Raw genomic sequence first — 26,398 nt, 5'->3', positions numbered from 1 at the left:
TGTTAATTAGGCTGTTAATGAGGTCCTGGACTTATTCGGCATGAAGGAGTATTTTAAAGATGCAGCTTCATAGTAGAAAAAAATTCTACTTGTAATGGGTTGACTAATTAAAAACGTAGGAATGCAGCACCCACTTTAACAATTAAGTCTATAAAATAGGAGGAGCGTGAAGAACTAGTGATGTGTAATTACAATACAGTTTAAAATGAATTAATATATTTGAGACTTCTGTCTTTTGAAATAAGTTTTATTTCTGTGTGTTGATTTTCTAAAAACAAAGTTCCTACAAAGAGGAACAGAAGGTGCAGTGTTGAAATTCTTGTTTAAAAATGTAGTGAACATGGCATAGTGTAAACTGTGGCGTGGAAATAAGTGTGCATTGCCTGTGTTGCTCTGATTTTGTAACAATTACAAACACAGATGGTTTGAGAGAAAATTAAATAATTCCACCCACAGTAAGACAGGGAAGTCTAACAATAGCCACAACTCTTTATCACCCTGTTTCCCTAGCAGACTCCCTCCTGCTGTCGCTTACACATCCTTCATGCATTGAAAACTAATGTGTGTGTGAAGCTGCTTCAGAGTCTGTCAAGGCCATAAGGACCCCAGCAGGCTGGCGTGGCCCTGACCCACCATGCATGGGGTCTCCATCCACCATCCTCCTCCTCCCCTGACACAGGCAGGCGCCTCGGCAGCAGTACCCAAACGAGACAAATAGAGGCAGTTAGTGACAGCCACCAGGTTCAAACAGATGGGTGCATAGTCATCAGGCAGGTCTAAAGTCAGGTCAGCAAGGCAGAGCATACCTGTGATGTAGTTCAGGTCGTGGCCTGAGCTCAGGTACAGCTCGCAGGTCAGGAGGTGGAGGCTGGGCAGGGCATTCAGAGGCTGTCGGTGTATGCAGCGCCCTGACAGTCTTCCTTACAGAGCCCCTCCCCCATCTATTTCTGCCATAACCCTTGTGAAAAACCAGATGATGATTTTCATTGCACGGGTGGCCATGAAGGCTTAGTGAGCGCAGTAGAGCACTTTGCGTTTGTTCCTGTCTTGCAAAACCCAGGCCTCCAAACCACTGTCTCAGCCAGCATGAGACCTCAGCCCCATAGACCTCAAGTCATCCCTTTTCCACTCATTCCGCTATTCTTCCCTTTGCTTGTTTTTACTCATTTTGCCTTTTCTAGGCCAGATTTATAGCTTGTTTATATCATTTTCCCCTCCTTTTTCTGAAGTGAGTTTGCACTGTGTTAAAAGCTCTCTTGCAACAGCCAAGCCAGCAAAAATGTGAATATTTTGTTTTCTGAGTCCAGGAGACTTATTTATTTCAATTGCACCAAGGTAATAGAGAACTGAATATTAGAAACTACAAAGACTGGGAGATAGGCCATTAGCTTTATACTGGATGGAGATGTTTTGAATAGATGACCTCAGCTGAAGGCAGGCCGGAGGGATGCTGTACGCAGCCGGGGAACACGTTCTTTTACAAGCTCCTCAAATTCTGACCATGTGAATATTGCTGTAAATACACAAGAACGGGTAAGCACGAGAGCCTTTCCTGAGGTTTTATGCTTTGGCAGAGCATGCTTACAGCTTTTTTCTGATGTCAATTTGGACGAACTTTCAGTGCAACAGTATTAACCTGTCATATGTTCCTAGATAAAATAGATTGGAAAAGAAGATTAGCTCCTATATGTTACTTGACAGGAGGAAGCAATTGAATATAGAAGATCAGCCTCTTGCTAATTGAGGTGAAATTTTTAAAGTGTAGCTCAAAGGAAGAATGGTTAGGCTGTTTTCATAGCGATGGCAGGTAAACTCTCGTAACGTGCATTTCTATATTAAGACACTTCAACTGACTAACACTGAGTTATCTTGGTTTGGCCACAGTTTGACTGTATTTCCCCACTTGATTAAGTTACTTAAGAGAAGACAGCAGAGAAGACGTTTTGCTTTCTGCAACAGGATCATTTAGCTGAATTGTGATAAAGCAGGGTGTGTGAGGGAATGGAAATTAGATCCTTGTCTATATCTAATGCGGAAGAACTGCATTTATTTCCTGTTCTCCCAGTTGAGTTGAAGATGTTCTGCCATGATAGAGTATACTTGTTGATTACTGATGCAAGGAGTAAGCTGAAGATGGTGTGTTCGCACCATTTGGGGTGACTGAGATAATCACTTCCCACCTGGGTGGGACTGGAGAGCAGCTAGGAGTGCCCTTGTGTGGCAGGCTCTGACCTGCGCTAACTCTAGTTCTCTGTCCCACAGCTCCAAGTGGCTGGCTGTAGAAAGGAGCTGGTGTCTCACGTTATCACCTCGTTTGGGAAAGGGGTTAGGGTCAGAGCGTGCATAGACCTAGGTGTCAGGAAAGGCACAGAAGGAGGGGTAAGTCCAGAATGAAACTGTGCAGTTCTTGTGGTGGCCTGGTACCTGGGTGTTAGAGCTTCAGTAGCACATGAAATAAAGAAGTGGGGGTGCCCCTTTGGTTATCTCTAAGGAAAGTGCCTCCTTTCTCCTGTATGAGCAGTTGCTTTCTAGAGACCTGTGCAGCCCCAGAGCAGTTACGTCCCCTCAGCTGGTGGAAAGCTCTGACTTCTGTGAGCACTTCCACTGCCACGATACTTGTAGTCTTTCCTTTTTATTCCAGCAAAGGTGCGCAGCTGCCCAGCTACATATTATTTTTATTAAGTAGGTAGTTGAAGGCTGAAATTTTGTTTGATTGTTTGTTTTTTAAACAATTCTTCAGGTTCCTGATTTGCGCATCTGATCTTTATGCAGGCTGATAAACAAGACAACAACTGTTTTCCCCTCTGTCATGGTTTAGCTCGAGTCGGCAACTAAGCACCACACAGCCGCTCGCTCACTCCCCCCCCAGTGGGATGGGGGAGAGAATTGGAAGAGTAAAAGTGAGAAAACTCGTGGGTTGAGATAAAGCCAGTTTAACAGGTAAAGCAAAAGCCGCACATGCAAGCAAAGCAAAACAAGGAATTCATTCCCTACTTCCCATCGGCAGGCAGGTGTTCAGCCACCTCCAGGAAAGCAGGGCTCCATCATGTGTAACGGTTACTTGGGAGGACAAACGCCATCACTCCGAACGTCCCCCTGCTTCCTTTTTCCTTCCCCAGCTTTATGTGCTGAGCATGACGTCACACGGTACGGGATATCCCTTTGGTCAGTTGGGGTCAGCTGTCCCAGCCGTGTCCCCTCCCAGCTTCTTGTGCACCCCCAGCCTGCTCGCTGGTGGGGTGGGGTGAGAAGCAGAAGAGGCCGTGACTCTGTGTAAGCACTGCTCAGCAATAACAAAAACACCCCTGTGTTATCAACACTGTTTTCAGCACAGATCCAAAACATAGCCCCATACTAGCTACTCTGAAGAAAATGAACTCTATCCCAGCCAAAACCAGCACACCTTCCGAGATTTGTCCTGTGCTGAGACAGTGAAACATGTAGGGGCTTGTGGTGCTGACATTCAACTTAAAGGAATACCTCAGTGTAAAAGTTTGAAATTCCCTTCCTTTTGAAGATTAGTCAGGTCAGTTGTAATGACCCCAAGCAGTGTAGTATAAAGGGGAGAAGACAGGGAGCTGAAAAACAGATTTCCTGGAAGCTCTTATAAGGAGGACCTTTTTCATTTTCAGAGGAAAGGATTGGTTTGCGTTGCTAGCAGGTAGTGCTGGGCCGTGCCTCTGTCATTGGCATGGGAAGGTCTAAACCTTTTCTTTCTTTTTTTGTACTGTAAAGGAGTAAGAGAACGAAGATCTGTTGCAAACTAGGTTGTCAGTGGAAGGGATGTATCACATATCCCAACAGCAAGAACCTTGTAGGAATCATGGGATCCCTGTGCAGCCCCCCATGGAGCTGGCCTGGCAGCATGAGCTGGCCTCTCCAAGATCTGTGCCTTCACAGTGCCTTCAAACCTCATTGCACTGGCACAAGGGTAAATTCAAGCCTGCGGTTGGGTTTCCACCAGGCCGAGCTGAGAGGAGTTCATGCAGATCTGTTTAGACTGCAGTTTGTTGCTCTTGCAGAAGGTGTCAAGTTACATACCTGTCTGGCAATGATAATAAAAAAATTAAAATAATTATTACTTCATCGCACAGATCTTCTCCTCTTACATCAGACTGACACGTTTCAAGCCTTCTGGCCAGCTGGCAGCTTTCTGGCTTACCACAGGTCTGTACCAAAAGAGGCCTATCCCTGCATGGGGAGGTGCCGAAGCAGAGCACAGCACTGGCGGAAGGCTGCAAGCCTGTCTGACGGAGCAACATGGGCACCATTAGTGTTTCTTGCCTTTTTGATCTGAGTTTTGTGTTCCTTGGGCAGTCTCTCACCACAGGATTTGGCTGGCAGTGGGTGCTAGCTGAAACACATGCCCAGACCCCCAAAATGAGGTTGGTTGGCAATTCCATTACAATGTGGGTGTAATTTCCACATTATTTTTTTTTAACCAATGTGTGGAATACAACCAGCATTCATTCTCCTGAGGGTCTACTAATTCTTTTGCCATGTGGCTCTCTGTGCTTTGCTGAGGTTACTTGCCAGGTTCTCCATCTTCAAGAGAGAGGGATGCTGTACCTGGAGGCCTGGCATACAGACATCACCACAGACAAGGGAGGGGGCTTTGGTGTCTCACAATCAAGCAGACAAAAGAAGAATTTTGTGTCATGATGACACCATTGAAGTGGAATGGGTTGGAAAATCAATCAGATTCCTTCTCTGATTACTGTGTAACTCAATTACCGCAGTCCCACTGGGGCCCAAGACAACAACCGACTGGCAAGAAGTTCCAAAGACCTCTGAATCAGAGCTGCTGTGGGCAAAGGCAGGATCCTGCTGCTGTGCGTTCCAGAAAGCGGGGTTATATTATGAATAATAAAAAGGGCTGGGGAAATGTACTCGTGACACTGGTTTTAGGGTGGTAAGACCTTCTGTGGCTCAGCTAAGAAGGAGCTTCTGTGACAGAAGTTCTTGATAAAGATGTCAGATGACACCCATTATCTTCCACGTGCCTTGGCATGAACATACCAGCCACCCCAAATACATATATTCTGGTCACTGGTTTTGGACAAGTGCCGGTCTTGAGCATTTATACTGATCCCCCACAATAATTTCCAAGCATTGGAAATATCTGGAGATCAGACATTAAAACCACACAATTCTGATTGCTATCATGCTCTCGTATCACATCAGTTGCCATGTGGCTTAGCAGCTGATAATTCGCAAAACTGTTTATGTTTCCCATTAATGCTGTATATCACTAGGAAACAGAACATCGAAGTTTTATAAAGCGTTTGTCTTAATGCTAGTGATTTGTGAGATAGCTGACCTTACAGCTGATGCTCTCTGATCTAGCGATGCTTTTCTGACAGGACGAGAGCCTGCTAAGCCCCTTGCTGTGCGTTCTGACTGCCGCCTCCTGCAATTCACACTCAGGCAGTCCTTGGCAGGAGTTCGGACCTTAATTTATCTATGAACTTGTTTTTTTTGTGGTGTTAGATTGCAAGGAGTTTGATCTCTAAAGGACACAGGTATTTTCTTTTCCTTTAAGAGGGAGTAATTTTCAGTGTGATTTTTTTGTTTGTTTGTTTGTTTTCTTTTCTTTCTCCAGTATAGATCCTTCTGGGCTTTGTGTTTTGGATATGGGTGGTTTCTGACAGCTCTCTCACCTTTTAATATAAATTTTGGTTGGTATATTTGTTTTGTTGCTTTTTTTTTCTTTTCGTTTGAACCTAAACCAGCTGATGTGGTCCCCAAAGAGCTAAATGCATACCATGCCAGCTGGCATGCCCTCTGGCTGCGAAGCCTTGTTAAAGAGATCGGAGCTGACAGATTCTTGAGCAGCAATCTGATACAGGCCTTTTTTTTTTTTTAATTCGTTTTTTTGAGCTCACCCGTGTAACAAATGGGGCTTGTTTGGGAGCTTCGCTGGAGGCTTGAATGGAGTCATTGTTATCAAAACACTGCTGTGATTCAGAAGCGCCCAGCAAAGGGGGTTCCTCTCCCTCTTGCCCCTCAGCTGGGTGCTGCAGGTGGGGCAGCCTAGCTTAAACTCTGGTTTCATCCTTATTCTACAGAATAATCCAGTTGTCTTGGTGATTTTCATCTTTGAACTGATAACTAGGAAACTGAAGCTACAGCTCTTTGCAAAATAGAGACTGAGTTCAACACTAAAAATGAAGTTGGAGAGGTGAGTGAGTGTAACCAGGGAAGTGTTTTCCAGGTTGATGTTTTGGGGGTAGAGAGTTGTAAAAGTAGTATGGTACTTTGCCAGGCTTTTGCATAGATCAGCATACTCTTGGTTTTCTTACTGTTACTGTGGTGTTTAGATTACAAATTCTACCCCAGAAACACTTGCTTGGAAATTTCTGCAGGCAGCTCCTGGGCTCCTGAGCTTCTAAGTCCCTCTTTACATTATTTTCTCCTGCAAAAACAACTTCTTGTCTAATACATGTTAAGATAGTCAATCTTTGAATCCAAAATAGTCTAATTATTCTATTTCATCCAATGGGGTTAAAAAGCAAAAGGATGTGAGCTGTTTGGGAAGACGCTGACTTGCAATTCTCAGTCTTCTCAGTCAAAATCTAGTACGTAGGAATCTGAGTGGAGTGTTTTGTATGAATTTGTTGCACAGGAGTAGAATGAAGACTGTTTCTCATAACAGCTAATATGCATGGAGCTGTGTATATGTTGTGTCTTATAGGGAATTCACCTCATAAAAAAGATACAGCATTTATTATATGTTTCTATCTAACCTCTCTCTGCCCTGCTGAATTCTGCCTCTGCTGGCTGCTGCCTCTCTGCAGTTCAATGCGACTTTGGAGCTCTAATGCCAAGTACGCGGGTGGTAACATCAGGGCCTTCCTTGCAGAGCCAGCGGGATGGGAAAGTCTCATTGTGGAGGTGGAAAGGTTATTTTCCTGCTTGCTTTTGAAAGGTGGCATGTGTTTTGGGGTACTATGCTGATACACTGGCAGTCCCAGTGTATCGCTGGGACTGAACTTGATTTGAACTGGAATTACAATTTATATCCTGCACTCAGTCCAGAGAGTCATGCATTCAAAATCAGTTGTCATTTCAGTAACAAAAAAGGAAAAAACTATCTGGATTCTGCTTTTTACATCTTCCTATAGTAATTTCTCCCCTTTTCTCCCTTGTCCTTTTTCCAATAAAAAATTAACAGTGTGTAGAGACAAAACTGAAAGATGATCAGTTGTCTGTTATTGTCGCTGGCTGAGCTGGGTTTCCAAAGCCAGTTCTGTCATTACAGAGGGCCATTTGGGAATGGAGACTCAATCCATTTGGAGTCTGGGGAACAGAGATTTTTTTTTTTTTTTTTTTTTTTTTTTTTTTAAATCTTCATTCATCTGCTGCCTTGCAGTATGACCTTCAATAACATTTGCTATGTTTCAGTTTCTCCAGTGGAAAATTATTTCTGTAATATACTTTACGTTGACAGTCTACAGCTATTCTGAAGACCTTATTGGGGCTAAGGTTTCATTGTGCGCTACACAAGCCAGTCTCTGCACTGCTGAGCTTATAGCATAGAAGTTATTTGAGCTAATGCTTAATGATCATTAAAAGGCTTGTGTAAAGAGGACTTTGACTCTTTTCCATCCTCTGTCACAAAGTTAGCAATATTACATCTCTTCATATAAAATTTGCTTGGATTTTTTTGTCTCTGCTTCAAGCTGCACCAGCAGTTTGGAAAACAGCCTGGTGGGAGTCTTTAGAGTGGGACTTCTGGCTTCATCTGTGAACTGGTATTTTCCCTGACTCAGAAGGATTTTTTTCTGTTTAGTAATACACATTACGAAATAAGCATCTGTCTTGCAAGTAGTTTATTTTCTGGTGGAGCTACTTGTTAAAACCCTGACTTTACTATATAAAAACCTTATGTCTGTCTTAAACTCGTGGACAAACTAGTCTTCTAATAGTCTTTGTTTTATCAGAATGAGAGTAACAAAAAGGCTCAAAAATGGGAGGAATGGAGAAAGGATGAAGAACTGTTTTGGTAGTACTTTTTGTTATTGTCGCTCTCGTGCCTCCTGGTGTTGTAAGCGGTGCCAGTTGAGCAGGTGGTTAGACGGATTGTATGTGGTGGAGCACATGTCTGCAGGAGCGTGGGTGTGTGAGGAAGAAAGGTTTGGAGAGAAAAAAGTTTTTTTAACTTTTACAGACAGCTCATTTGGGGCATGGCTGACTTGGTGAGCAATATCTGGCATTCAGGGTGTCCTTGCACTGTGCTGGGAGCGGCAGCAGGTGCTCCCCAGAAGCGTGCCTGTATCCCAAGTAATGCCCACCTGGGTGGTGTTGCCGTAGGGAAGTCACACTTCTGGTAAGGGAGAGAAAACCACGCAGTGATTTTATTTTATTTTTAAACTAAGGAGCAATTTAGTTACTTTCCCTGATGTTTATGTTTTAGATGGTTTGGTGTTTGTTGGCTTTGTTGAGCATTTTATCCTGGAAAAATATCAACATATGGTGAAATAGTCTGCTGTCATAAACACAAAGCAGGAGGTGAGAGAGCTTTGTAACAAGAAGCTTTCACGTGTTTGAGACCAACCCGAATTTACGTCCTGCTGTTGGTGATTTAAAACCGGCTTCATGCTTTTCAGTGGCGTATGAGGGAAGGTGAGGAAGGTTTCAGGAGATGTTTTGGTCTCCAACTGCCACTGAATCAATTGGCAGCAGTTAGGTGTGCAGCGTGTGGGCAGCCTGTGCCTCCCCCTTCCCGGCTCCGTGATGCCTGAGGGACAATGCCTCCCCGGAGCCAAGTTTTGAGGCCCTGGAAGAACATGAGTTCCCAGGACAGGTGGGGTGGCCTCCTAGAGACGGGTGGGAACCATGGAAATCGGGAGCTGTGGGGCAAGAGAGCTGGTGGGAATTTGAGGCATCTTGCTGGGTTTGAGACAGCAGTATCCAGAGGGCCTAGGAAGTCACTGGTAAGGACTTGGACCCATCATCATTAGTGTGAGAACAGGACGACAGAGAATGTGAGGGCTTTCTCCTCCTCTTGTTAATTTTGAAATATAGACTAGAATAAAAGGGGTTCAGATTTTCTGTTCAGTGGCATGAAGAAGAGTGGGGGAAGGCCAGGTACACTGGCTCTGTTTGCTGTAGTGTGTGAGAATCTCACCCAGGGCCAATGCTGAGTTCCCATGCACGGCCAGGACCTTTCTTCCAAAGGCCATTACGGTTGTTCTGCCAAGCTCCTGTACAAATGGTGTGCGTCACTTCCCAGGGAACAGGTCTGCCTGCTGACAGGCAAGCGATGCTGCCCACCTAGCACCTGCCGATCCTGCCATTTCATTTCAAACCTGTTAAATACCATGAATCCATACTGAGAATTGACTTTTTCTTTTTAAATTGCAGGATGCGAAGGGAAGGTGTCATCATGTGAATGCAAAACAACTAAATGAGAAAGAGGACACCTGGGAAGGCTGAGCTGAAACCACTTGTGCACAGGATGACAGACTGATTTGCTGTTGGAGAAGAGATTCAGGAAACCCCCCCTCCTCCAAAAGACTTTCCTGAGTGAGAGAAGAGGAACCAGGAGGAAGCACGCAAAAGAGCGATGGGAATTGAGGGCCATGGTTACTTGAGATAAATGGAAGATCCCTGGGAGTCTAGCCTTGTAGCTGTTCGCTTTAGCTTTGTCTCTCTCCGCAGCTGCTGTTTCTTTTTTGCGAGCTGCTGCTGGGTACTGCCACGGCGGCACTGGAGATTTCAAGAGCGACGTGGGTGCAGAGTGTGAGGAGGGGGTGGGCAGCCCGCCTCACCATGATTCAGTTGTGGAAAGTAGTGCGGCACGTGCGACAGCTGGAGCTCCACAGATTGATCCTGGTGCTCATTGCCTTCAGCCTGATCTCCATGTGCATCCTGGCTTACTACGTCACTAACAGTCCCAAGATCAAGGAACCACCACCCCTGCCCTTCAGTGACTGCAGCAACCAGCACCGCGTCTTCATCCCGCCCCAAGCCAGCTGGAGGCTCACAAAATCTGTGGACACCTCACGCACAGATCCTGTGGTGCTAGTCTTTGTGGAAAGCATTTACTCCCAGCTGGGGCAGGAAATAGTGGCCATCCTGGAATCTAGCCGGTTTAAATACAGGACAGAGATCGCCCCGGGCAAGGGGGATATGCCCACCCTGACAGACAAAGATAGGGGACGCTATGCTCTTATTATCTATGAGAACATCCTTAAATATGTGAACCTAGATGCTTGGAACCGAGAGCTGCTGGACAAATACTGTGTAGAGTATGGAGTGGGGATTATAGGCTTTTTCAAAGCCAATGAGAACAGCCTACTCAGTGCACAGCTCAAGGGTTTCCCCCTTTTCCTACATTCCAACTTGGGGCTCCGGGACTATCACATCAACCCTAGTGCTCCCCTGCTCTACGTCACCCGGGCTAATGAGGTGGAGCAGGGTCCCCTGCCTGGTGATGACTGGACTGTGTTCCAGTCAAACCACAGCACCTATGAGCCAGTGCTGTTGGCCAGCACGAAGTCCTCAGAGTCCATTCCTCACCTGGCCACCCACAAAGCATTGCATGCCACAGTGGTGCAGGACCTGGGTCTGCATGATGGGATCCAGCGGGTTCTCTTTGGCAATAACCTCAATTTTTGGCTGCACAAACTCATTTTCGTGGATGCCATTGCCTACTTGACTGGCAAGCGCCTCTGTCTCACACTTGATCGCTATATCCTCGTCGACATTGATGATATATTTGTGGGAAAAGAGGGCACTCGCATGAAAGTGTCTGATGTAGAGGTAAAATCCCCAGAACAACTACAGGCCCCAGACAAATTTCTAGTGTGTGTGGTATGCCAGGAAAGTCAAGGTTGCATTTAATTTGAGTGAAAGAGTTGATTGCTGCAATTGTTCTCATCTTAAACAGAGAAGTAGTCTGCAAAGGTGCTGAGGCACCGTATGTGATGCTCTCAACAGTTTTTCCAGGCTTAAATGGAGCGTTTTTCATTCTGGGACCTGTAGCTGGCATCTCTGAATTTAAGAGGAGGATGCATGTGGTGGTCTATGCTGTCTTCTCTTTATACATAGGGAACAAGCGTATGCAGATTTCCTCTGTTGGTCTATTTGTAGCTGTAAAGTCTGTCTTTCAAAAGGAAATGGCAAGCTGTGTTAGAATAGAAAAACTGTGTTTATTATATTATTATTTATTATTATATAGATAAACCATATGTATTATATTGCAAAACTGTAGGCCAATCCATGGGGTGTAAACTGCTATCGTCTATGTGTTAGCCATCTAGCTTTTCAGGACATAACCAAATTGGGAAAAGGAAGGTTTTCTCTCACCCTTCATTACACCTCCCTCATATCCTCCACCAGCACCCCCCATCCCTGGGCAGGGAATAAGCAGAAATTCACCAGGGAAACATGCTCAGACCAAGCCTTAATGAGAACTGTCTCTGTGGTCTCACGATTGGGAAAGAGAGATGCCATTTTTGTGGTTTGCTTTCCTTGGCAGTTCCTTGAGTAACACAGTGACCTGTTAGGAAAGGATATGGGAAAGGCACAGAGAGAGATTTTGTGGAGGAGAGGGAAGCGAGACAGGCAAAGGAGGAAACAAGTAGGAAGAAGGTAAGAAACTAAGAGCCCCTTCTAACTCTCTGTGTCCTTGAAAGTACGTGATAAAGTGTTCTCCTAAATCTGTGATATGTGTACATATGCCGCCCCACGGAGCCAGGGACTTGCCTTTATATCTTCCCCATCAGTTCTGGTTTGTAGCCATTGAGGCAGGCGCATTGCCTGTTTCTCCGGGTATGTTGAGGTTGCTCCCAGAGGTATGAGGCCCCAGGCCTTTCGCTCTGGATTCCCACTTAGCACTTGCCCTTAGACAGGTCCTGCATGGAGTTCCCTGGGTATCAGCCATGATGAGGATAAGCCTGTGACAGCAGCTGCTTTAGCATATTTCCAAAACAACTTCAAAGTGAAGCACCCTTTGTCCTTTCATCCAAGGGCACAGACCATTTGAGGCAAAGGTATAAAACAAAATACTGTTGTATGTGCGTGTCTCCTTACCTGAACTGAACCTCATCCGTTACATGTTCCCAAGAGCACTCTTCCACCTCACTAGGAGTCTTACCACCTTTTCTACATGTTTTATGCATCCGTGCGAGACACATCTCAGTTCATCACCATTTTTTCAGGTCTTTGAGATTTTAAGTTCTGCTTCTGATCCCAAGTTTAGCTTGGGGAAAAGGAAACTTTTGCATTGTATTTGGAGCTAGCTTTATCTTTTCTGTTTATTTGAAGCTGCATGCCTGAAGCAGCTCTAATTGCGTGCCATTATTTATTTTACTTGCTTCATCCTTTAATAATTCTTTAGAGCCACCTTTGACCATAACTCTCTAAGCAAACAGGTATAGAAAAAGTGTTTCCAAGCAGACAGGTCTAGAAAAATGGAAGAGTTGTACATCATACTTATTTAAGGAAAATGCTAAAATTTTCTTCATTTCACTTCAGTGTCCCTGTATTTTGAGGTGCTGAAATGCTCTGAAAGCTTTTTTTTTTTGAAGGATCACGATCTTATCTTGGTCCTAAGCAGGCCCTGCACCCTCTAGTTCAAACCGGCAGAGATTCTCACCTCTGTAGCATTTGTGCAGGTTACAGACCCATGTGAGAACACAGGAGAGAGGTGGCCAAAGCTCTTGGAAACAAAGGCTGCTCTAGTGATGTTAAAAACAAACCCAGACAAGATAATTCCAAAAGATGCTTTGTTTGGGTTTTAGCAGGGTGAAATGGAGGAATAATCTGTGATCAGTAAGCAGAGAATCTCAGGCAAAGCAGATAAAACCCAGATTCATCCATTTAAAAGAAGCTCTCTGATTGCAGAGCCACGAGAGGTTAATGAATTTTTATTTTTTAAAAGCGAGAAATAACTACATGGATTTGTTGATAGCCTCTCACTGTGGGGAGAGAAGGGGATATAATAGTGACAGAACAGCTGGCATTTTCTTTGGCCTTTTATATGAAAGCTCTGTTTCAGGGCCGTTATCTCAGCACACAGCTCCTTATCTTAAAGCTTAGATTACAGTGGTCAAGGTAGTGGTTTGAAGATTGGATGTTGTATGAAGGTATAAAATTGACTTTGCTGTCCCAGTGAGCCTGTTTGCCATATGCGGGTCCATGTTCAGAGAGCTTCCCAGACAAAGCAACTAGTAAAAGGAAGTGCTGAATATAATTTGATCAAATGCATGCCCATGGTAGATGTCCTGTGTGAGAGGAGAAATGTTTTTATTTGTGATGCTTAAAGAATAGCTTTCTTCTTTAAAAAGAAAAAAGGCGTCATGCTTGCTTTTTCTTCAAAGATGATAACTCTTGAGTTCCTGTTTCTGCTGAATGGCTGCAGCAGGAGCTTGCAGTCCTCACTTGAAATGAAACAGTTAGAACTTGCAGAAGGAAAATGTTTTTTCCCTTGTAAAGTTTACTGGAGATTTGAGCAGCACATAGTTAACAAAACAAAATCTCGGAGAATCCCTTCTCTTCTCAATTACTCCACATTCAGTCTCTTCTAAAATCATAATCCTCAGAATTTGCCAAACCTCCATGGAACTAGCCAACAAAGACAAGCCATTTCTAATGCAAAAGGACCTGGCTTTTATGATCCTTCCTGGTCATCTTTAGGTATGAAGAAAGAAGATTAAGTAGATGAGGTTTTGCCTCTTTTGCTGGTAATCTCTACAAGGGCATAGTGAGCAGTCATTGCTAGCAAGTCTGAGAGCAAGCTAAGTGAAAATCAAGGACAGTCGTTTCATTTTGGGTTATGAATGGTGAGGGTGGAAGAGAGAGAATCTAGTGAGGGTGGCTGTCAGCCAGCTCTTGCCTTTCTAAATTGTAGAGGAGGATCTTATCTGAAATGAAAATATTCAGCAGTTTCTAACTCCCTGATTCTAACATTGTAGGGGAGGTAGAAATACCAGTACCATGAATGCTTTCTCATTTGACAGCACTGTTTTGAGCTATGCCAGTGCTACTGCTGGGCAGCAAGAGAACTGCAGAAAATCCTCTTGAGAATGTGCTGCCCAATGTCCACAGGGGCAGTTCCTATGAAGAAGGTGTTTCTGCAACACATTCCTAGTGTGCTTTGCGTGAGCATTTGAGAAGAGGCTGTCAAAGCACTCTGCTTTTGTTCTCCGTTTCTTATCATCTGTTTCTCTTTATTGGTCCATGTACTGTTTTACTAGGCTCATGGTATCCTTTCTTCCCAGCATCTGACTCTCAGTCTTATTTCCCCTTTTTCTTTTGCCTCTTTTTAGAGGGACCTGAGATAGGGGAGGTAATATTTAGGGTTTGTATGCAACGGCTAAAATCTCTGCAAACACTTTTGGGAGTTAAAAAATTCATAGCTACAAAAGCAGAGTTGCATGAAGGTTGAGCCCTGTATTATTGCAATGCCAAGGACATCATGCCATCTTAGAAGAGGATTAGGTCCTAAAGAGGGTACAGTCAGGGTGCTGTGGTTTCCCCTGATGTCTTCCTCACTTCTAGAATTTTAACCCCATGGAGAGAGTTTTCGTCTTTCACTGGATGGCATCAAGAGCTTGTAGTGGCTGTTGAGTGAATCTTTGCAGATCCGTCAGTGAGATTGTATAGTTGTTTTTTTTTAATATGTTGCAACAAAGGCACAATTTTTAACTTTTCCCTAACATTTGCTTAGAAGTAAATACTTATGATCATTTGAGATTATTAAGAAGCCTTTTTTTAAAGTGATGGGTATTGAACATCAGACTAAAGTTTAAACCTTTTTTGCATTGTGTCCAGAAATGTGCATTGGAGTGTAGATGTCTGTCACTTGGGCATGCAGTGTGGCTGCTCTAAATGAGTACTAAAGGCCTCCAAAAATTCACATTGTGGGTTGCAGAGGGTGTTCTCTGATAGGCTGTGACAAGCGTGAAGCAGGTCTGGCCCTGATGTGGCTTATGAGTTCTGGTGGCCAGTGCTGGGAATCTCCTGGAGACCCCATCTGTTCCTTCCTGGGGTGAGCCTTGCTGAGCTTCTAGCAGGGAGCTTAGTTGGGAAAGGGGCCTTTCTGGCGTAGCTAGGGGGCTTGGCTGCATCTTGGAAGGATTTTTGGAATGGAAGATAGATAGAAAATATAAAACAGAAACACTTGGAGGGATTTGGAGAGGCAGTTTTCTAGGGGAAGAAACTTTTGCTTTTTAGAGATGAGGGATAGCTAAAATGCTAGTCTTCTGTCCCATACCATGTGAGCAAGTAAATTTGTTAAATATGGACATGAAGATCTGTTTGCATCTGGCTAGCTATTTTATATCTTAATGAATAGCCTACTCCACATTTCTTGATTGCCTTTCGTTTTAGAATCTCGGAGCACATTATAGATATGAATGAAATGCCACTTGAGTCACCTGTAAGGTATTATTAGTACTATCATATTCATCCTACTTTATAAAAGAGAAACAGAGTGCAGGGGTGTCAGAACAGAGAGGAGTGCCATCTTCCTGGCCTGTTCCCGCATCTGTATTGTTTCACCTTACTACAGCTCACAGACCTCTTTGAACCAGTGTGCTAGGGAACACCGAATGCATAATTTGCCGAAACAAATTTCCAAATATTTTATTTGGCACCTTAGTCTCTTGTATCCTGTGCAGGGGAAAGACATTCCTTCAAACCCATGCTGTGCCACCTTATGGATGTGGCTGTGAAAAGGACCTGGCATCAGCAGAGGGATGGCACACAATTAGCAATAAACCCACCAGGAAAGCAGGACTCAGTGGGGTTCCATAGTCTCAGAATTTCTGGGGCCCCTACGGTTCCTCCCTGGTCCCTCCCTGGACACAAAGGATTGCTGCCTGCTGGAGTAGGGATTTTTGGGATTTATCATCAGACAGATGTGTCGTCATGGTAACCCCGGCCAGGCTTTAAATCTCCCTTGGTGCAGAGCAATGCTAAGCCTCTTAGCCGCTGTCTTTCCTCCCTCCACCTTCCTACCGGAGCAGGAGGAACTGGATGTGCCTTTCAGGAGGCTTCAGCCATCAGTGCTGCTGGCATGTTACCTTTTAAAAGCACTGCCTATGTTTGTGATAGTTTCTGGAGATGTCATGTGCCACACATTTCTCAAAATATTACTCTTGGGAGGGAACTGGGATAAGGATGTGTTAGGCATGTGGCCATGGAGGAGCTGGGATCTTTGAAATTTGTCCCAGGCTGCATTGGATGTCACTGTTGTGTGGATGTGGGGAGAGGGAACGGGCAATTAAGTGCATCTCTAGGGAGAAGTCTGAAAGCTTGGTTCCTTTAGGGAGAACATTGAGAGTATCTGCAGCACTGCAGAAATAATCTGTCTGGCCTTCCCACCTTGCCGTGTGTGAGAGGTCATGGGCTGCCTGCCTTGGGAATAAAACCACTCAACTTCTTTGCTCCAAGATACATTTGCAGTGGATGGGTGATTGAAGTAAGTTACAGAAGTCATAATTTTTAAATTAATGTAATGATCAGTGTTTGGTCAACACTGTTTTGAAATATTAGTCACAGCAGTGATTCGTCAGGATATCCTTAAGTGGTAGGTGTCAAGGCTGGTCCCTCCACTGAATGAGAGTCTGCGTTTGTGAATGCGCTTTCACCGTCTAGGGAGCAGCGTGCCTAAACAATGCCTACAGAGTGTGAGCCATGTGAAGGCAGCCGTGTAGTGCTCTTCTGTGCTTCTTGAGGCTGGGGAAGGGCAGCTGATACAGAGAGATCTGCCCACCCCCCCTGCACAGTTTGAAAAGTCCCTATGCTTTCCCCAGTACTGTGTGCCAGGTTGCTTGTGTATTTGTGTTTAGCCCAAGTCTGCTGTTGAGAGGTCATCACCTTCACCTTGGTGCAGCCACTGATCCATTGCTTTCTTAGAAAAGCTATTAAAATCTAAATAAGTGCTTGGGCAAGGACCATCTCTGTCACCTGCCAACAGCCATCCCGCCAGGTCACTGTTTGATTGAGAACTGCTCCCACAGGGAGCTGCACCAGTGACACTTTCCCCGAAGCACACAGGTAGCAGCAGAGCATGTATCTCAGGGCTTCTCTCTTTTTATTGTTTTCCAGCAGAAGAAATTTGACTCGAATTAGTTTATGTCTTACTTGTCTGTGACATACTGAGCCTCTGGGTTTTTTTGTTGGGTGTGTTTTTTTTTTTCTGTCAAGGCTGTCTGCTGTCTTACTCTGTATGCTGCTGGACCTTGGAGTTTGTGGCACAAGGCTCCTTCCCTTTGGCTATAGCAATTACTTTGGATATTTAAAGCATACACAAGTGAGCAAAAGAGAACCTGTAGGACATGTCATGACTGTGAATGTCAGCTACCCCAAGTTTTCTTTCCAGAATCCAGGAAACTTTCCTACTACAAAAGATTTTGGCACTTTCAAGGGACACAAAGTGAGGGATACCTCCCTGCTGTGGCAGGACTCCTTGCATGGGTAGTTCTGCAAATTCACCTTTCCTCTCTAAATAAAAGCCTCTTCCCTTTGGATCACTTAGTTACTGTTCATTATATTATTGACTTCTTTTCCTTCGACCATGTACCATGTGCTGCCCCATCCTCCTTTTCATTAACTTGTAGGCTCAGAGAAAGAGCAGAAGTTCAATAGCAAAGTCTCGGTCAATGTGGGAAAGGAGGGGAGCATTGAGGTTGAACCTGGAAAGAGTAAGGGATCTGTTGCTTGAAAGTGAGATTTATTGTCCCTTTGCCTTAGCACAGACTTTCCGGGTCCTTCACAATGAAGTGGAGAGCATCATCTGACTGTGGTCTTAAAGTGGCATTGCTTAGTACAGCAGGACTACTTGTAGTAAAGACTGTGTGGAGCACTTGGCTACTCTGCTTCACTCCACAGGCAACAATGCCTTAGCCCCATCCCCTGTGATACCTCTTCAGACTGAACTGGGCACCAGTAGAGCACAGAGAAACATTACAGAGCAACTGAATATGAACATTTCTTTTTCCTTTAATTCAAACAGGCTTTACTGAGCACCCAGAATAAGCTGAGAACTTTAGTCCCAAATTTCACCTTCAACCTGGGCTTCTCAGGGAAATTCTACCACACAGGTAAGCCCCTGGCACCCCTTCGTCCCAGCGCCTGCATACAGCCACCATGTTCGTTTGTGTGCATGTGTGTAACACATTAGAGAGAGCGTGATTCTCTGTTGGAACGACTCAGCATTGCAGGGGATTAGCCACTGCTTTGAAACATTGAGCCCCTCTTCTGCCTTTTGTTTTTGCACTTCCTTTTCTGCTCTCTGTAGGTACAGATGAGGAAGATGAAGGGGATGACATGCTGCTCAAACACAGGAAGGAGTTCTGGTGGTTCCCTCACATGTGGAGTCACATGCAGCCTCATCTTTTCCACAATGTCACTGTGCTGGCTGAGCAGATGAAGCTCAATAAACAGTTTGCTGTGGTAAGGGGCATCACAGTTTATTTACAGTACTAGTCCTTAAACATTGTTCTGGAATAGCTGTTCAGACCCTGCTGAACCCAAATACTATTCTAGTACCTCAGCTGCATTTAAGAAAGGCAGTTCTGAAAGTTTAAATTGGTGTGTGGCTCCTGCTGTATTCAGGCAAGAAACACCATTTGCGTGCCTGCCTGTGCAATGGGAAGTGCTTCCTGGCACCTGCATGGCCCCGGGCAGCTCCGCTACATTCCAGGGTGCAAATCCCAAGGCTCTTGTTTGCTGAGGTGTGAACTTGTAGCGTTACCATCCAAAGCCAATTAACTTACAAACTGTGGCAGTGAGAAAGCATTTCCTTTTCCATCCTTATTCAGCGTGGGTTTGTAAGGAAGCCACCTGGTCGGTAGTATAAAATGCTCTGTGTGCTAACAGCCCTACTTCTGGCCTCCCCAGGCAATGCTGAGGGAAGTTACTTATCTAGGAAGTCCAGGGGAAATTCCCGGGGTTTTGGCAGAGGGGGAAGCCTTGAGCATCCTGCATTGCTGGGCAATGTCTGTTTGATGCTTACAGACCAGAATTGAATATACTGTACATGTTTCTCTGAAAAGAAATGTCCTCTTCACCTCTAGTTTGGTTCTTTTGATGGTAATCCCCTTGGGAATAGCAGGCTGCTGTCTTGTGTTCCCATGACACGCACAGATTAGGGATGATCTTGAATTCAGAGCACAGTTGCAGCTTTAGAGAAACAATTTAGGCTCCTTCTTTTCCTGGTTAAATAACAGTGCAGTCTTTCGCAAAGAGAGACAAAGCACAGAACACAATTACACATATTTAACGTAAAACAGGCTAGCAGTGGGAAGGAGAAGGTTGTTGCTTCATTTAGGGGCTCTGGTTTTATTGTGCACCATCAGGGCAGAGCTGTCATCATTCATATTGTTACCAGGACCACATAGTGGAATTAAAAACTATGAAATTCAAATATTTCCTGTCATTCTAGTGTAGCTCCAGGCCCCATATCTTCACCCTCAACAGTCTCTCGCTTCATGTCTGCTTTTCTTTGAATTGCTAGAGACAAGACAGATCCCAGTCGTCATCTTCCTTTCCTTCTGTATCAGTTAAGGAAATTTTGTTTTCCTCCTCTAGTGACTCAGATGTAGGCATTGTGGGAGTGAGATATGTCACTTAACAGCATTGATTAGTTTGTAGTAACCAAGGAGCCTGACCTGAGGCTTCTGAATTAATCTGATTTGTCACACCTGCAAGCTATAAGACCATTCTTACAGCAGCTGTTACCAATGCTGAACGTCCTTGTTGATGTAGAATCACCTTTATATTTCTATAGATGCATAAAACAAGAAGTACAAGCAGTATCTCAGGTTTCCCAATCCAGAGAGTTTTCATGTTACTCTGTCACCTTGGTCCAACTTTGAGTCTATTGCTAAGTATTATCCTTCTTAAGGATATTAGTTAAATATTGAATGATCAAGCTGCCTATTCTGCTTCCAGGAGCATGGGATTCCCACAGACTTGGGCTATGCCGTAGCCCCCCATCATTCTGGGGTTTATCCTGTCCACACACAACTCTATGAGGCATGGAAATCCGTTTGGAGTATCCAGGTAACGAGCACAGAGGAATACCCTCACCTACGGCCTGCCCGGTACCGGCGTGGATTCATCCATAATGGAATCATGGTGAGCACAGCTGGGCGAGTAGAGCCCACTTTCCTGCCCAAGGGACGGTCTCCTAGTGACCTGCATTAGAGACATAATCTTAATATCACCAGTGTTTCCAAAATCATTAAGTCAAGCAAAGAGGAAAAGCTTGGCTAAAGCCAGTTTCTGTGTTTTTCAGTAGAATTCAGAGGTCAGTACTGAACGGAGAGCAAAACCAAGCACAACAAGACTAAACTGAGATCCCACTGACTTGTTCGCACTGTGATGAGTAAATGGTTGGGAGGAATGTCAAGAGAGTCCTCTGAACTTATGTTGCTTATGTCCCTTACTCTTTATATTGATCCACAGAGCGCTGCTTTGACACATTCACGTGTAGATTCTGCTGCATCTGCCTCTTATCTAACTTTGCTTTTTTCTGATATTGCTAGGTTCTGCCTCGACAGACCTGTGGTCTTTTTACTCACACTATCTTCTATAATGAATATCCTGGTGGCTCAAAGGAGTTGGACAAGAGCATTCGTGGTGGTGAACTCTTCCTGACGGTGCTCCTGAACCCAGTAAGCTCATCTGAAAGGGGAATCAGTGCACGGGTGTCTCAGATTATGTGCCTGATGCGGGAGAGGACTAGATCCTATGGGAGATTCAGTATAACCACCCATCACGGTGTGGGTATCTCCAGTGTGATGCTAAGGAGATGTGAAAAAGAGGGCCAAGGAAGTACTTGCTAGTTAATGCTGCTTTGCTTTACACACTGCCAGGGAAACATCAGTATTGCGTGTTGACAAGTGCAACACTGCAGATAGAAACTAGCCAGGGTGACATGCTGAGCGTGGCCCAAGGTAGAGTGAGTGTTACCTAGGCTGCTGCGTCTTAGTGAATCAGAAGTGAGATGTGCCTTGGCTCCTTCTGTTCAACACACATCTGCCGCCTGTTGGCTTCTCCCCTGGCTCACTACTGAGTTTTGTTCAGAATAATTGCTTTCTCTGGGCTTTTGTTATGGAGTGTTCTTCCCTTTCTTTCAATATGTATACACTTGAAACAATTTCTGCGTGCTTTTTTTGTGACATAGCTGTCACCCTAAGGCTTGTGTGATCTGGGTCTAACACAGGTGTTTCTTTTTCCCTTTCAATACTTGATGGTTCTGTCAAGCCACCAAGCTAATGTAGTGCTTTCAATACCCTGTAGTCCCTTCCCAGTTCTTAGCCATGGATGGCAAATCACATGAGTTTCTCACTTCCCATTGAAGCTGAGAAGATGTACTAGCTAGCAAGAGACACAAAAAAAAAGCAGTCATTTTTAGAAAATCCTGAATGGATAGAATTAGAAGATGAAGATTTCTAGCCCTCTCCAACCACAGATCACACTCCCTCACATTCCTGCTTGTTGGCTGCAGCAGGAAGATATGCTGCTCCTTTTGACTATGCAGTAACTTTCTCAATTCCCCACCTGAATTTATTTCTTACTAAAGCTGATTTGGCACCTGTTGTCATCCCTTTCTCTGAATGGACATTGCCCTGCCAGGTTGAGATAGTGATTTTAGAATGTCTACCTCTATAGCCACTCCTGAATATAATGATGTTTAATCATGACTTCCAAATTTCTACCTCCTTACTTCTCCTTTATACGTCTTTCTACCAGTGCCTGAGTATGGGCAAGAAGCCATGCAAGCAGATCTGAGAGAAAGTAGGTTGTTTCTGACTAGCTTCCTAGGTGGGAACCCTAGAGTACTGGTCCCAGTCATTAGGTACTTGTTTGTTGGATTTGTCACGTAACATCAATGGCTCTGCTCACCAGGATGTTTTCTTTCATTCCCTCCTTCTTTTGCATCTTGATTGCAAGGTTGAATATGCAGCTTTAGCCACTTTTGGTTGGGGCTGTAGAGGCTCAGTGAATCAGAAAATCAAGCTTTTACCCTCAGTGAGCTTAATTTTTTCTTGTCTCTTGCTTTTCCTGGTGTTTAGTGCCTCTCCACTCCTAGAAGTAGAACTGTGATAGTGAAAAGACCCTCGCAGTGTGCTCTGGGTACATCACACAAACAGGCTGTAGTTTACAAACAGGCCCTGTGTTTCTGAAGGTTAGCCTCTGACCAGCTCTGGCTTGGTCTACGATCTGTGGAAGGTATGGGTCTATAACGGCCCTAGCTAAAAAGCTGTAGGGGTTCATACCTCCAGGTCTGGAAGCCAACCTTATGTCCCCGATGTCTGGAGTCAGCCTTCTGTCCTTATTGCCTGAGACAGAATTGTTATCTTTACACACAACAACCAAATCTACCTGCTTAATAAAAGTCTGTAGTAAGGAGAAGGCATTACGTATGGAATGATCAGTAAGATGGAAAGAAACTGCTTTCTTCTTGGTGACCATTGCTTTTCTGGGCTTCTCTTCCCACACATTGGGTTAATTCCACCTTGTCCCACATCATAATTGTCAGATCTTAAAGAATGCCTGCAGGAATAGCCACTGTGAAACTTAAGAGCTCTAGGTTTCTCTTGGAAAACTAGTTGCCACACGGTAATCCAGAGATCATTGCTGGTCTAGGAGGCTATGCCAAGGAATTTATAGAAATACAGCTTCTAGAGCTACCCAGTAAAATTTGCTGATAAGCATGTGACGGTTGAACAGCTGGCCGTGATCTGTGATCCAAAAAGTTTGGGAGGATTGTGCTCTGGTACAAGATGAGCTTATTTGCCAGATTTACTGTTGGCTCTTCGTGGTGACTTTTAAAACTCTTTCAGGCGCCTTCAGATGCTCCGATGTTTACACTTTTGCTTCCTTTTGGCAGTGGAGCATTTCTCTGTCAGCAATGGAGTACTGTGCTCTAAGCTCCTCTTCATTGCTCATGTTTGCACAGTGACTCAGACCCTTGCATTCCTCCCCTCGCTGATAGAGCCATCTCATGGACCTGATAGAAAGCTGGCCAGCCCCACAGCCTCAGCAGTGATCTGGAACAGACTTGGACCGGGCTCTTTCAGTCCTTTTTGGTGCTTCCAGCTCCCTTTGAGTGGATATATGCATGCAGAAGTCTCCAAGCCTGTATGCGTGTGATTAACTCCACAGTGCAAACAGATGTTTGATCTTCTGACTAGTGAACAAGACCTGATGTCAGGAAGGAGAATAGCTGTCGATGTTCAGTGGACAGGCTGCCGTGTGCCCAGTCACTATCTCCCAGAAGCAAAGGGCAACTTTATGATCACTTCTCACAAATGCTTTTGCTCACACTATGCAGGCAGGTTACTGCTGTGCCCACAGCTGCTTGTTACATATTGCAAGGATGCTCATACCCTCCTGTTTTCTGTATTCTAGGCTCTCTGTGACCTTTCCTCTCATCTTTCCTCAGTGTGAAGGAAGGAAGACCATGGCATGCTGACAGTGGAAGGGAGGGGGAGGGGAGGGAAGGGAGGTTTTATTACCAGGCCAGTCCCCCGGGGTCACTGGGTGTGGATGGGAGGGAAGGAGAGATGGGACTTGAGTGTAGCTTATGTCAGAAGTAGTGCTCAGAGCTGTTTTGGCAGCAGGAGCTGTGATGAGGCAGAGCAAGCTGCCAGGCCTTGTTAAATAGTGCCTGTGTGTTACAGGACATGACTGCACGCTCAGAAGTACAGGGAAATGGCTCTTCAGTTGGGCTTGGCGTGTCTTCTTCTAAATCCAGTTGCTTGGGACCGTTTGCAGGTGACAGCATTACCTGTGTGAGCCATTTTACCAAAAGTAGTCCGTCTTGAGACACAGTTGCTAACCTGGATCACATGCAGGCTTTTTTTATTCCGTAAATCTTGAAGGGGCCCCAGGTGGTGACCTGCATCCTCCCTGCTGCAGTACTTGGTTTATGCCAGTGAGCCAGACGCTTCATGCAGCAAATTTTCCTCTAAATGTTTCACTAGCAAGTCAAAGGGATGAGCCACCCTTTGCTGTCACACCACCTTCCTGGCGTCGCCCAGAAATGGGCAAAATACAACATGAGACGCATCCTTTTGCCACCTTATGTGCTCCGTGGCACGGCCCTACAGTTACACAGAAGATCTTTCTGTCCTTTGCTCTGTGTTGTATTTAGCACATCCTTTTTACACAACAGCACGAAGCACAGACTGCTCTTTGAAGTGTAGGTGCTGGAGCCTGTCTGGCAGGGCCTCTCTGTCAGCTCAGTAGGACACCAGAAGTGAAAAACTCACAGGCAGACAAATGTGATAAATCTTTAACTCCGCTTACTTTCCATGTGTCCGAGAGTCCTACCACTGTTTTCTGTTGCCTACCCAAAGACCTTGGGATGTGAGCACCTTATGGACAGGATTAAATTCATTTCACAGTGTCTTGGGGACGGATCAGACACAAAGAGCTACTATCAGTACCTCTCGTTGCACTGACACCAGTCCATGGTGACACTGGGCAGAAAACTGAATTCAGACCTCCTGAGTGCCAGCAAATGTCTTCATCCCAAGACCATCTGTCTCCTGCTTCCCCCTTTTGCTCTTCCCCTACTGTGTGTGGGAAAGCCATTCCTGCCCCCTGCCAGGGAAGCCTGTTGTTGCCTATTGACCTTACCTGCCATCATCAGGATTCAGCCCTGAACTGTGCAGCAATGGGTACCCCCACTGTGACTGAGATCTCTTCCCCTCCCTGCACTAGCAGACACTGGGCAGGGAGTGCTAAGTCACCCACATAGTCATTCTTCCACTCGCCTTAGTGTTCTGCTTTTGTTTTGCTAACTTGTAGCCGTGGTGTGGTTTGTGTCTGGCCAAGTGCCGTTATGTTACAGGCACTGGGATGCCCAATTCCATGGGACCTGTCAAAGCCTAGTGTCCTAGTACAATGCCTCTGCAGTCCATGTTCAGATCCCCAGGTACGCTTGTTTGTATTTTAAAGCGTGAATTGCCAGTTGTTCCTTTACACTTGAGATGTCAGCTCCAAAGTGAACGAAAGCTTGACAGGCTGTGGGCCTAGAAATAAATCCTGTGAAAACTGTCCCTTGTGCCGCTGTGCCCTGGCCTGCAGCATGCTGCCCCTCTCCCTGGCCTGCTCCCCTGCTGTAGCAGGCACTGCAGCTAGAGAGGCCGCCCTGGTTGTGCCTCAGGGAGAGGATGGGAAGCTCCTGTTCTTCCATGAAAGAGGCTTTGCAAGGTTTTGACTAGGAGGGAGTCACTGACTAACCCTTGTTCCCCTAACTGTCCCAGAGCCACTTGAATGGGATTTTGAAACTGTTCTGGACTCACAGCCAGGCCTCAGTTATCACCCCTTCACACCATTCCCAGGGGTTACTAAGGTCTGTGTCCCTCCTCTCCTGAGTTCCTCCTGTCTTGCAAGCGCTACATTTCTTTCATTTTTCATCAAGGCAGTTCCATATCCTGGCAGATGGACATTCATCAACCCAGGCAGCAAGGGCAGTCTGAGATGTGAACAGTCTCTTGCTGACAGTGGAATCAAGCTACGAGGAAACAGTACTGTTACCTGATTTACCAGTATCCTGTGTCTTTCCTATTTTCAGATCAGCATCTTCATGACCCACCTGTCCAACTACGGGAATGACCGTCTGGGACTGTACACTTTTGAGAGCCTGGTCAAGTTTGTGCAGTGCTGGACCAACCTTCGCCTGCAAACACTGCCCCCTGTCCAACTTGCAAAAAAGTACTTTGAAATCTTTCCCCAGGAGAAGAATCCCTTGTGGCAGGTGAGAAGGCAGCTTTAACCGCTCCTAGTGGTTTTCCAAGAGGTATGTCCCACATTTAAAGTGTGGCAAGACTGCTGATCCAGAGCACAGAGAGGTAATCCATAAAGCTTTTAGGTTTAACCTTTGTGGCTTGAGGCTGCAAGTGGCAAATTGCAAGGCGGAAGGGCTGGGGAGTAGGAGCAGTAGGACACAGTCACGGTGTGAGCTTAGGGACAGGGACGGCTGTCGTAAGTGACTGGAGGGCAGGCTTGCAGGCATTTGGGTTGTTAAAGGGTTTATATTAGAGTAAGCTGGTGTGAAATGTTAAGTGTGCGAGGAAGAACCCTGTTTGGTGCTGGAGGAGCTTGCAGGCATGTTAATGTGATTAATCTTAAAGTAATTTCACACTGCAGAATTCATGTTCATTAAATAAAAACATGCTTATTCCATTTTATCCCAGTGCAGCAGCTCTCTGCATGGTAACGAGCAGATGAAATTAACTGAAGGTGATAGAATTGTCTGTCTGCCAGAAGTTCACAGATGCTGAGCTGTACTATCGTGGTGGCCCAGCCCAGCGTGGCTACACAGGGCAAGGCCTGTGGTTAATACTCTCAGAGGGACTTTGGCTCCCGCGTCACTTCGGAGCTTTGGAAAACGTTCCCCGGTGTTTTTACTTAACTCTTCTCG

The 26,398-nt window shown here is 45.3% G+C and overlaps 1 protein-coding gene across 4 annotated transcripts in view; it reads left to right on the top strand.

Moving 5' to 3' along the window:
• Positions 1–26,398, top strand: part of NDST2 (N-deacetylase and N-sulfotransferase 2) — a 143,858-nt gene that overhangs the window by 108,239 nt on the left and 9,221 nt on the right. For 2 of the 4 annotated variants that reach the window (XM_082308154.1, XM_082308151.1), the window contains exons 4-9: positions 9,367–10,767; positions 17,969–18,056; positions 18,254–18,408; positions 19,909–20,094; positions 20,505–20,633; positions 25,550–25,732. In XM_082308154.1, coding sequence (XP_082164280.1) covers positions 9,775–10,767; positions 17,969–18,056; positions 18,254–18,408; positions 19,909–20,094; positions 20,505–20,633; positions 25,550–25,732 — 1,734 coding nt within the window. In that variant the 5' untranslated portion in view covers positions 9,367–9,774. Of the gene's footprint in view, positions 1–5,382; positions 5,523–6,118; positions 6,182–9,366; positions 10,768–17,968; positions 18,057–18,253; positions 18,409–19,908; positions 20,095–20,504; positions 20,634–25,549; positions 25,733–26,398 lie in introns of those variants that run through there. The other 2 variants (XM_082308153.1, XM_082308152.1) reach the window with 2 other exon arrangements.

Source organism: Platalea leucorodia (assembly GCF_965183815.1).
Source record: "Platalea leucorodia genome assembly, chromosome: 4".
NCBI classification, from domain to species: Eukaryota; Metazoa; Chordata; class Aves; order Pelecaniformes; family Threskiornithidae; genus Platalea; species Platalea leucorodia.
This window is presented reverse-complemented; position numbering and strand designations above follow the sequence as displayed.